This window comes from Lethenteron reissneri, chromosome 30 (genome assembly GCF_015708825.2).
Source record: "Lethenteron reissneri isolate LAM-NWPU_2019-01 chromosome 30, ASM1570882v1, whole genome shotgun sequence".
Lineage (NCBI taxonomy): Eukaryota > Metazoa > Chordata > Hyperoartia > Petromyzontiformes > Petromyzontidae > Lethenteron > Lethenteron reissneri.
This window is the reverse complement of record NC_083808.1, coordinates 8,566,025-8,578,330: the sequence shown is the minus strand read 5'-3', so window position 1 is coordinate 8,578,330 and position 12,306 is coordinate 8,566,025. Positions and strand designations below refer to the sequence as shown.

Here is a 12,306-nt window from a genome sequence, read left to right as displayed (position 1 = left end):
AAAGGCGTAGAATGTGCCGCATCATCGGTTTATTTTGTTTTTCTTAAAGAAGGCGGTTTATTTTCCGACCGTGTTTGTGGTCCCTAGGGAGCTGGGCCGCCTGCCCTTGCGTGCAACCGGCGTTATCGTCCGTCCGAGGTCTACTTTAGATAGTTTCCATGTCGCTGACACTACAATGAGGCAACAACATTCCGGGGGGGGGCGGGGGGGGTGGGAGACAAAATAATAGGGCCAAAAAAACGAGTCAAAATAGCTCTCTAGCAGCAAGCTCACGCTTGCAATATACCACAGTTATCTTGTTGAACAGCTATTGAATTCGTTTTATCGCACGCAGGATTAATCTGCAATCCGGATAATCCCACCATGGATCATCGGCGCATTTGTGACATTTTTAACTTTTCCTAAACCCTTCCGGAAGGAACCCCCCTCTTCCATTAAACTTTCCATTGACGCCCCCGCACCGCTGGCCCGCACGTCACCGTTGACCATTGTGTGGCGTCGGTCGTGTTTTGTTCCGCACGCGTGCCACCACAGGACACGGCGGGCGAGCCCCTGTTCATGCTGTTCCGCGCCATCAAGCAGCAGGTGGAGAAGGGCCCCGTGGATGGCGTCCTGCGCAAGGCCAAGTACTCGCTGAACGACACCCGCCTACTCGGCGAGGACGTCGACTACCAGAGTCTGGTGGGCCCATGGGCGACGCGTGGGCGGGGATGAAGCCACCGTTGCCATGATTGTCTCGACGCTATCTCCCACGTCCAATTACAGGGACGCGGTGAATTGAATCCATGCTCTGGGTGATATCGTGGATGTCATGCTCCAGAGCGCAGCATTTTAATGTCTCGCACTGGCTGGTATTCAACTATCAAGCGACATTTCTTGTACTATTCCACGTTTGTAGGATATTGATGTTGCGTTGTGTAGTAATTTCCCCTCGCCCGAAGGGTTGACTGCATTTCACGTAGTTTATCGTACGATTATACCACCGTGATAACGTGTTGACTCTGTGTTTATTGATTAAATGTTTTCATTCGGAAATCTGCAGCTATAGTAGGACTGCAGGTTTGGGTGAGAATACAAAGTTCATAATAACCTGCAGACAAGCATTCTAGAAGTCAAATCCTTATTATTTTTTCCACGCTAATTAAAATTTGTGAACTATAGCCATCATGCCACTTGCCCAGATCCATACCACTAGATTCGAACAAAGCGATTTTCCAGTCACGGAAAATTTTGATGGCAATTCCATTTCATACACGTTGATAATTCATCATTGTCTCTTCAGCCTGTCCGAATCATTATCTTTGCAACTGATGGTGCGTGGGTTCGAGACGTTTTATTAACTTCATAAAAGTAAGTGGGCTCGGGCAGCATGTGTCCCTAGACAGAATTCACAGCTGGTGATCAAAACTAGTGAATGTCCACCACCCGGGATTAAGCGATCAAATCGGCTTGTGCACAGGTCTCGGTTTGATTTTTAAAGCACAGGAATATGAGAGCTGGCGACACTACCTTGGGGGGGGGGGGAGGTCGTTATCATGGCTCAATGGTGAGGGGTTGAGTTTAGTTTTGGGATTGAGCCGGTGTCTTCATTGCTGCCCGACTGACAGGTGATTAACGCGACGGTGGAGAACTCGGGGGAGGAGGGTCCCGTACTCGTGCGGGTTCTGGACTGCGACTCCATCGGCCAGGTGAAGGACAAGATCCTGGACCAGGTGTACCGCAACGTGCCGTACTCGCAGCGACCCAGCGTCGACACCGTAGAGCTCGGTACGTCACCACGATCACGCTCACCGCTGCCGTCACCACCACCGGCACAAGTCTGTACAGTAGAGGCCCCTTGAGGGGGAGGCCCTTCAGCCAGCAGTGGCATGAGCAAGCAATTGCAGGGCTGCGCCTTGGCCTTGTGCATGCTAAGCGACTCTTCACGGATGCGCGTGCCGTCGGCAGAGTGGCGGAGCACGTTCGCCGGGCAGTTCACGCTGTCGGATGAGGACCTGACGTCGGTGGTGCAGGGACGCTGGCTGCGCATCAACACCCTGCGGCACTACCGGGTGAGCGGCCCCAGTCAGGGTACCCCCCCCCGACCTCCCCCACCGCCAGAGGTCGCAATCGGGTACCCGATACCCGTACCCTACCCGATACGCGGCTACCCGTACCCGACCGGGTACCCGACCGGGTACGGGTAGCCGGGTATCGGGTAGGGTACGGGTACCCGTTTGCGACCCTGGTGCGGCCGGGTACGGGTACGGGTAAGGAATCAAAACCCGTTTGCGACCTCTGCCCACCGCTCGCTCCGACAGACGCAACCGACCAATCAAGGGGGTCCTGCTCCCGATCCCCGGGGTTTCCGGGGTGGTCTGGTTCGCGTTTTTAAAACGATCCCCTAATGCAGCCGGTGCGTGGTGGTTTTTAGTGCCTGCAGTCCATGCTAATCGGGGATGGGGGGTGGGGGGGAAAGGCTGGTGGCTCACACGGAGATCGAGCTGTGATTTATGCGAGTTGTCCACCTGCTGGGAAACAGGGTAACTGAGATACAGTACAGCAAGTAGGTTTATTGGTAGACGTGGACTGAATCACTTCCACAGTCCAGTGCCACCACACTCCCAAAAGATTCGAAGAAGTGTTACAATGCCACATATAATTTGCAAATAATTTGCACGAGCTAAGAGTACTTGACTCTTGCCCACCAGGTTCGAAGCGTGCATCATGAGTGTAACAATTTAAATTGCTGCATTGTTGCATCATTGCACAATTATGTAGAGTGTGGAGTTTGAATATTCTCCTTGGAACACTGCCAAAGTGGATGGAACTACATTTCTTTCAGAGAACCAACACGTGTGTGTGTGTGGGCATATAGCCTTAGGATTTCAATGTCTCCAGTGTACATATATGTCCTTGCTTCTGTAGAGGTGTAATTGCGCATGGCTACGGATGTTGAGGTGTGATTATGCATGGCCACGGATGGCCAACAAACACAAGGGGCGGGGTTACGGCCGTACACAAGGGTGGCGCTCGCACCGACGTCCGCATGTGCATCCCCCACGGGCCCCCCCTCGGGGGCGAGTCCTATAAAAGGTGATGAGCTCGAGGGCTCGAGGTCGGGGCTCAGCTTTAACCAGAGAAGAAGGAAGACCTGCTAGAATAGGCCCCAGAGCTCCCCTGGCTCGCTGTCCTTATAAGGGCCGACCAGGGCAAGCCGGTGGCGTGGCCCCGAGAGCCCAGACTAAGCTGGTCTGGTGACTCAGGGTGCCGGGATCCCAGCTTAACCAGGCTGGGACAGATAGCCTCCCCTAGCCCCGTAGTGGAGGAATTGGCATAGGTTAGAGGGGTTAGCTGTTGTGCAATCCCTGTAGCCAAGTGACCTGTAATTACTGTGTTGGTGTAATAAACAAGTGTGCCTCCGATCCTGTCGTCAAGCCTCCCATATACTTACTACACTTCCATCACTGGTTATGCCCCTGCTCGGGGGAATATTTCATACGCATCTACATTTTGTGATGCTCATTAGCGGGAGCTCCTTCAGTAAAGGCCGGATATTTATAACTTCAGGTCACAGTCCTTCTCACTGCTGATTGGAGACCTCCTCTCGTGGGGGTTGTTGAGCCATATTTTACCAGGGTTGGTCCGTGCACGCTGAATGTGGAGGTTGCGGGGTCAACGAGGATTGGCTTTGTTATCCCACCCCGCCGCTCATGTTCGCCTTGTTTGGGATCAAACTCGTACATCCGGGTTCATGGCGCGGGGCACTAACCGCTGTGCCAACCTCGCCACAAAAGGACGAGTATATGGATTCTCTCGCTCCGAGTGTTGCTGCACATCTCAACTCTCACGGTGCTCCATCTCCCCTGATCCTCGCCTCTAGATCCAGGAGGGAGCGCGCATGTTCCTCGTCCCACGCTCGCTGGAAAACCGGGCTTGCCCACAGCCTCACCGCGACCTCACAGCCGGCGCGCGTGAGCCTCACACACGCACCCACACAAAGACCGGACATAGAGCCCCCTTGTGGCCTTAACAGACTTTTAGGGCAAGTGCTGTTTGCGAGTAGCTAGAAAGGCCAGCACGGTACGAGGGGGTGGGTGGCCAGCACCGCGTCCGCCCACCTTTGTCTTCCGAGTGGCGATGTTTACACATCGCACCGGGTATTCATTTGAGAGCGAGTCAACTTAGGAGAGTCCCAAGACCGGTTCGGATAATTGTCACTGGTGTTGACTGTAAGATTAGAACTTAGGTCACTGGGTTTGACAGAGATGCCCCAAGTATCTTTTACACAGGCTAGCAAGTACCTATTTAATCTACCAAAGTGCACGCTGGGGTGTGGTGTGGCTAGCATCATGCTAGGCCACCTTTGCTATTCCAGTGCTGATGTTTACACACCGCACAAGCTACTTAACTAAGGTTGAAGTTGACCTAGGACAGGCCCCAGGGCTGATTCAGCTTATCGCCACTTATGTCAGCCGCAGCTGGAAACCAATCGCAGGGCGGGCGGATACTTGGAAAGCGATGGCAGTGGCTTCATGCACAACAGCTTTGTAAAATCCATGCAGTTTTCCAGGTGAACTTATCTGGTAACAGGTTATAGAGTATTGTGTTGTATTTGCATTGCATTTCTAAATTTAAAATATGTATGTCTAATATTGGAAAGCAGGATATGAGGTTATGTAGTATTTTATTCATGCATATGGAAATATATTCAGGAGCTAAATGCCACTGTCGAGGTCTGCTAGCCACGCGGAGAGAGTTTGTCTAGTTTTGCTATTCCTCCTCAGTTGAAAGAGCACAGACTCCAGTGGTTTACTGCACTGTCCATAGTTTGAGTTGCATGGCCACAATCGCACTAATATGGCTCATCACCTGCAAAAGAGATAATTTGATTGAGCGTGCGTGTCCCTGTGTGTGCGTGCTGGCGTTTGTGTGCGTGTCCCCGTTTCCTCGTTTTTTTATCCCTGCGTGTGCGTGCGCATTTGTATGTCCCTGTGTGCATGCGTGCTGGCGTTTTTGTGCGTGTCCCCGTTTCCTCGTGTGTTTTATCCCTGCGTGTGCGTCGCGTGCGCGTTTGTATGTCCGTGTGTGCGTGCTGGCGTTTGTGTGCGTGTCCCTGTTTCCTCGTGTGTTTTATCCCTGCGTGCGTGCGCGTTTGTATGTCCCTGTGTGCGTGCGTGCTTCCGCGTGCAGGCTCGAGCTGCCCGTCGGATCGAGACGACGAGGACGGCGTGAGGAGGTGGCACCTCGTCAAGGCCACAGAGGAGCCCGAGATTCATGCCGGGCGACGCAAGGGCAGCATCCGTGACCGCGCGCAGACCAAGGTCATCCCAGAGATCTATCTGATGCGGCTTCTCTCCATGAAGGTTTGTCTCATCCCCGAGTGTTGCCCTGTGCATGGAAGATACTTCACATTTTTATATATATGTGTGTATATGTTATTTTCCATTGGCAAAGTGGCACAGTTCAATTGTGTGTGTTTTGGTGTATTGCAACGGTGGGGAGTGGTAGCACAGAGGTTGGCGCGCTGCGCTGGTGCAATGTGTAAACATCGCCACGAGGGAGACAAAAGCGGACAGGCATGGCGATGGCCACCCACCCTCTCGTGTGCCGTGCCGGCCTTCATAGCTGCTCACTAACAGCACTTGCTGTTACAGTCTGTTAACGCTATACACGGGATCTTTGTCTTTATTTTTTTGTATACATACGCATACGGTGCACATTAAATCAGGGATGCCACCGGTTCGATCTTTCGGCGTGGCAGTTGAAACAAAATAGGCACATTTATAAATCCCTCTCTCGTCTCGGTTTAAGTCTAATACTTTGTCGCAAAGACGCGAACACGTCGCGTGGAACGGTGCGCGCGGTACAACCCCAAATAAAACACACCGGCGAGCCGCCGTCTCCGACACTTGGCTCACGCCGCGTCTGGTCTCGACCGCTCGTGTGTGTTGCGTGCGCAGAGCATCCTGCAGAACTTTGTGGACGACCTCTTCACGGTGGTGCTGAGCGCACGGGGCGCCGTCCCTGTCGCCGTCAAGTACTTCTTCGACTTCCTCGACGAGCAAGCGGAGAGGCACGGCATCACCGACGCCGAGACCCTGCACATCTGGAAGACGAACAGGTGCGAGAGCCGCCCTCCGTACATCTTTCTCTCCCTATAATAATTGAGTTGCATACGATGTGCAAAGCTGTCGCGAAGGAGCTATGTTTCACAGATGTTGTCAGTAAGGCTTGATGTTGCTGTGATATTTATCTCCTCTGCGCGAGTTGGTAGTCACCGTGTCTCCTCTGCGCGAGTTGGTAGTCACCGTGTCTTCTCTGCGCGAGTTGGTAGTCACCGTGTCTTCTCTGCGCGAGTTGGTTGTGACTCTTGTCTCCGTGCCCTCAGCCTCCCGCTGAGGTTCTGGGTGAACATCCTGAAGAACCCTCAGTTCGTGTTCGACGTGCACGTGTCGGACATCACGGACTCGGCGCTCACCGTGATCGCCCAGACCTTCATGGATTCGTGCACGACCGTCGAGCAGAAGCTTGGAAGGGTGAGGGATGTGGGGAAAGGGGGGGGGGGCATGGCAGGGTGGGGGGCAGTGGGCAGCGCGCATCAGGGGGAAGTTACCACATAATTCAGCCCGAGGCACTCGGAGCCAATGTGGAAAAAAATCGGAGACAGCTGACGGCTGTGCCTTTGTGCCAATGACTCCTTGTGTGACCCAGGGAGCCGACGGGCAATCACAAGTGTGCCAGTTTGATTTGTTTATTGGTTGGCGATACCAAGGGCAAGCTGCTGTGGTAATTTCTATTGTCCAAATGCTTCCAGCAGCTATTGTGGTAAAGTCGGCAGAATGAAAGATCAAGAAATCCTTGTGCTCTTGTCAAAAGTTTTTATGTGGGTGCAGTGTTGGTCGTATAATTATTTTGGCTTGTTTTTTTAGGTTAAGCGTGGGACCGGAGATATACAGCAAATTAGGGTTCGAATATAAGTAGGACATATTTCCCTGTGATTCCACCCCATCGTGATGTAGGAAACTAGAAGGGGAGCTCAGCTGTCAAGCAGGAGTGTGTGGGGAGCAGGGAAGAAGCCAGGAGGAAAGAGGAAAATGAGATGGATGTCCAGCAAAGCGAACAAAGTGGAGAAAGGACTCGGGTTGTGTGGTTGACAATAAGAGGGGACCAGAAGTCAATCTCCCTTGCTTTAATTATTTTTACGCTTCAGCTCAAAGGCTTGTTTTCCCATGACATGAATGGATGGCAGAGAATACTGATGGAACAGCCAGTAGTGGTTTTAGATGAGGATTTTACACCTGTAAAATTCTATATTTTTTCAGAATCCCAGACTGATAATAACAGGTGCTGACCATTCGATAACACTTAACTCCAAAACGTTTGAGGTTTCATAAAACATGTATCAGAGTTCCTTTTGCTCTTTATAACCAGTATGTTAGCAAGTTATCCTGAATTAGTGCAGATGTTATATTTCGGGAGGTGGGGGGTGGGGAATGTGTGTTGCTGTGCGAGAACAGAATGTGAATGGGCAGTGTTCGAATGAAATTTGTTTGATGTGTCTGCAGTTGCTGGTAATGGTGAAGGTTATGCGAATGCTGATGTGTGACCCTGTCTCCAGGATTCACCAATCAACAAACTGCTGTACGCAAGGGAAATCCCACGGTACAAGAAGATGGTGGAAAAGTAAGTGTGTATGAGCATGTTGTGCGTACGTGTGTATGATGTGTGTGTGTGTGTGCTCTGGGGAGGGGAGCGGTTGTACTGCTATATCGGTAAGCGTGTCGTGCTACGAACTAGGTGCCCCGAGTTTGACTCCTGGCCATGGCTGACATCCGGGGTTGATTAATTATATGACTCGATCCTAAGCCTCCCCTAGGTTGTTTCAACCTTAAATAGAGTATTTCTAGATTTGAAGCTTTCGTGACTGCAAGGATTCGTATTCTTAGGTTTTTTTCGGTAGAGTCACGTAGGTAAAAAATTAAAAGTAAAATAAAAATAAAATAAAAATCACGACGTTTCGGAAGCAACAACAGGTACCTGTTGTGATGTGTAAACATCAGCACTCGGGGTTTATAAAGGCGTCCTCGGCACGGCACCGGCCACACCACCCCTACTCATGTTCCGTGCCGGCACTAATAGGTGCTCGCTAACCAGAACTTGCCCCAACAGCTTGTATAGGCTACATGGGGGATTTTTCTTGTTGTCTTTGTGCTAAGGGAGCATGTGCCACGATGGGTAGCATGCTGTGCGGAAAATCTGGCTTGAGAAACAAAAGGCGCTGTGGCTCTATGCCTGCTGTCCCACCCCCCCCCCCCCCCACTCCTTTGTATATAAATGCCATTCCTAATAGATTCTCTCCAACAATATTTTCTCTGGCAGTCTATCGGGGTAAACGAGATTAAAATGTATTCATTTATGAAAGGTGTTTTCGAGTTGTTCAACGCAGTGTTTCTAGGAATAAAACACGATTGTCCCGCTGAGTAACACAACTGTTCATCATGCTGACGGTTTGTGCGCGCGCTATACGAATGGTGTGGACTCGCATGGTCTATCTAAGGCTCGTGCTCGTATGTGCAGTGTAGCAAGTAGGCATGGAATGTCTCACGGGGAACCCCCCCTCCTTCCCTTCCATGCAATTTGATGGATTGTTATAATTCATGGTTGGGATTTGATTCAATAATCTATCTTTTTTTTATATATTTGTATCGTTTCTTGTTTTATCTTTAATATTTTTACAATGTTCAGGTTCAGTTACATTTCTTTTTATGCTTTAATCACCCAAAAGTAATAATTTGCATTATAATGGAATCGTATGATTCAACGCATTCATACCGGACATAAGGGCGCATCCATTTTTATCGATGCATACATCACTCGTATATGCCTAAATAATAGAGATATGTAAAGCATAAACATCTCATTTACATTCGAATGGAGGAACGCTGTGGAAGGGTGGACAGATGGACCGTGGGGAGGTGTGGTTTAGGAGCGGGTTGCGCTGCAGGGTGTGATGACGGACGCGGAGGTTGCGAGCGAGGCTCACGAGGGAGCGGCGTCTGGCTCTGGCGCCCTTGACGAGGCCCCTTGGGGGGCCCCCTTGTCTCTGGCACACAGGTACTATGCCGACGTGCGGCAGATGTCCCCCGTCAGCGATCAGGAAATGAACGCTTTCCTCGCCGAGGAGTCGAGGGTACGTTTCCTTCAATGCCGATTTTGTTCGTCGTTGTCCGTCTGCGTTTCTTTATAATTGCCAAATAAAATTCCCAGTGCCGGTTAAATATTAAAACTGCATAGTGCACTGCTGGAAATGTCCTGTCTTATGACATCAGATTAGTTATTCATAACGATCGGGAACGACTGCGAAAGATGCTTGTTCCGATGTAGTCTACACCCATGAAATGTTTGTGTTCACCACGTGCTGATAATGCATGTATACAAAGCACTCGGTGTGTACATTGCATTTGCGCTAGATTATACACATACATGTATGCATCTACATGTACGTCCATGCACCTGCATACATGTAGACATGAATGTGTTAAAGCTTGGATGATTTATGATGTTTGCTGCTTTTCAGTCAAATAAAATGTTTTCTTTAGACAATTCCCTTTCGCGATTGGCAAACTGAACTCGTATTTCAATTAGGCCTCTACAGGGACGGTCTATTTATCGACGAGCGTTATATAATAAAGTAAACACGCAGACAGTACATCTTCTTCACACATTCGTCCCTCTGCACGAAAAAGTAATAGTAGCGTTCACACTTTCCGTCAGCCACAAGGCCTTCTTGGTTTAATCGATTCTTTTTGTTTTGACGCCAACCCGGACTTGTGCAGAACAACGGAGGAGAGCTGAACACAATGGTGGCCTTGCACGAGCTGTACAAGTACATCATCAAGTACTACGACCAGGTGAGCTGCGGCCTACGTCCACGGGAACGAACGCCCGTCCCATGAGCGGTTCACGCGCTGGCAGCCGCTCGGTTGCAGAACTTGACACGGCCGCTCCGCCTGTCCCAACAATCTGCCACCTTCCTAGGCCAATGCCTATGGCCAGTGCTCGCCCCTGCCTTTCTCCCTCTTCGTAACCCAGTCGTCTTAGCCCTCTGGCTTGTGGGTCCCAGTGCTGTTGCACCGCCTGTACACTCATTTTCTACACCATGCGAGTTAATCGATGCGTCGCCGCATTTCTATTGCACTGCCTCGTTGTAATGTATCGCGCGACTTAACGAGCCGCCCCCCTGCCGCACCCAGCTCATCACGGCGCTAGAGGAGGACCCCGTCGCGCAGAAGATGCAGCTGTCCTACCGTCTGCAGCAGGTGGCAGCTGCCCTGGAGAACAAGGTCACAGATCTGTGAGCCCCACGGCAATCGTGCAGACTGCGACCCTTGACCCGGGGTCTCTGGGGCTCAACGTCGCTAACCCCTCGCCACGACAAGTGGACCTGGACCACCCTTGTCGCTCGTGTTCTACACATCCCAAGATCGTCGATGAAATCGGCGGTTTTGCCGTCGACCCGTGCGCAAAAGCTCTGTCGGCCGTGGAAAAAAACTCGCCTATTGTGGAGCGGAGGGAAGCTGTGTACAAGTACAGTACTGTGATTGTCCAAGTGTGAAGTGTGTGTATCGTGTGTGTGTAATGCTGTGTAGATATGTCTTAGTTTACAGAGTAATTCATTAGTTTATATTGTGTGTGCGTGTGTGGGCCCACGTGTGTGGTGTGATTAGGAGGTGGTGTCGTAGTGGTTAGCGCACTGCAGCATTTCCAGTGTTCCAGGTTCAATTTCAAGCTATGAACAACACAAGTTGGAAGTGGGAATTGAACCTGGATTTGTCCTCCCCTAGGTTAGCTGAGCCTAAAATGAGTACCTGGAGCAGTGTAATCAATAGCACTAGGCTGGAACAATTGAGGCTGGGAGTGCTGCTAGCTTTGCCGTCCTTAATATGTGCTCGCTAACAGCACTTGCCCCAACAGTCTAAAAGGCTAAATGGGGGATCTAGTTTGTGTGTGTGTATATGTATATATATTTAGCACCGAGGGGGTTATATATTGTGTACTTAGTGTATGTGTACCACATGCATTATATATACATATTTAAGTATATACAGTACGAGCATTCTATATACACTTCCAATTACTTTAGCAATAAATGTGCGTGTGTGTGTGTGACACTGAAACTTAATGCATTTATGTACATATGTCCTCCAAAACAGTAAGGCATAGTGCTGCAAACACACCCTTCCCTTCACCAAATACAAACGTCACTTAAGGCTGTGCTTCCACATAATGTAGGGTCCTGGCAGAAATAGCGTAAGTTAGATCTATGATTGTTCAGTATAATGCATTCCATGTTGTTGAACTACAGGAATATTCCTTTTTCCACTGGCACATCCGAGACCGCGCCATACAGAGCCAGCCTAGCACGGGTCAGGAGGCAGGCTTTTCCACTGCAGAAGCCGAGCCATGCCGCTGACATGGCACGCAGTGTGTAACATGGAGACGGATGACACGCCGTGTTTGAGTTGACTTGCGCGCAGATATACATACTCGCACTGTTCAATGCTCCAAGGCTTTCGACTGCTGGATGCTATTTTATTGATTTTCTTTAAGTGGTGATGTTAGATGCATTGCACATGTCATTAGCACTGCCACCTGTGAGGGCCCTGCACTGGCTCGGCTCAGATTTGCCAGTGTAAAAGGGGTACAAGTGGTCAATCAAAACTGGGTACTTGGGCGCTTCCTCGGTTTAAGATGCTTTCTCGCAAGAATCCGAGCTTGTGTTGCTGCTCATGTGTTGGATGCAATGCAGTGTAGGCACCGATGAAGAATCTTAAAGCAAAATCAAAGCTTGCAGGGAGAAACTAAACGGAGATGCAATGCTGACTAAATTGCCTTATTTTTGTTGTATGATTTTAATATTCTTTTTATGGGATTTAATAAATGTTTTAAATGGTGGGACGACAGTATCGAGTTATGAAAGCAATTATAATGGAGTGGATTGCAGATGTGCAGAACTTAAGGAGGTTTAAATACCCAGCAGTAAATGGTAACGGCTGGCAATGACCAATTTAAAAATAAGCACAACCCTTTACAGGGACTCTGTCTAAACAGATGAGAACTCGAAGGCTCATTTATTATAGATAGCTAAGTATAGGGTTAAGTTTTGGATTTAAACAAAATGGTATTCGTAGTTGAGGATAATTTGTATTTCAGTAATAATTTAATGTATCTTCATGCAAAGGTGATGTTACCTAATGCTACGTAACACCACTTTGGTGGAAAATTACGTAATTTTACATTTTGGATAAAAATAATAATTAGATC

General features: G+C 49.7%; 1 protein-coding gene across 1 annotated transcript in view; it reads left to right on the top strand.

Moving 5' to 3' along the window:
* Positions 1–11,916, top strand: part of LOC133349491 (plexin-B3-like) — a 132,244-nt gene extending 120,328 nt beyond the window's left edge. Inside the window, 11 exon segments of the mRNA XM_061562992.1 lie at positions 535–681; positions 1,608–1,767; positions 1,948–2,051; positions 3,863–3,953; positions 5,173–5,345; positions 5,943–6,103; positions 6,371–6,518; positions 7,601–7,665; positions 9,097–9,172; positions 9,819–9,893; positions 10,236–11,916. Of these exon segments, the coding sequence (XP_061418976.1) occupies positions 535–681; positions 1,608–1,767; positions 1,948–2,051; positions 3,863–3,953; positions 5,173–5,345; positions 5,943–6,103; positions 6,371–6,518; positions 7,601–7,665; positions 9,097–9,172; positions 9,819–9,893; positions 10,236–10,340 (1,305 nt within the window). The 3' untranslated portion in view covers positions 10,341–11,916.
* The last annotated feature ends 390 nt before the right edge of the window (positions 11,917–12,306 follow it).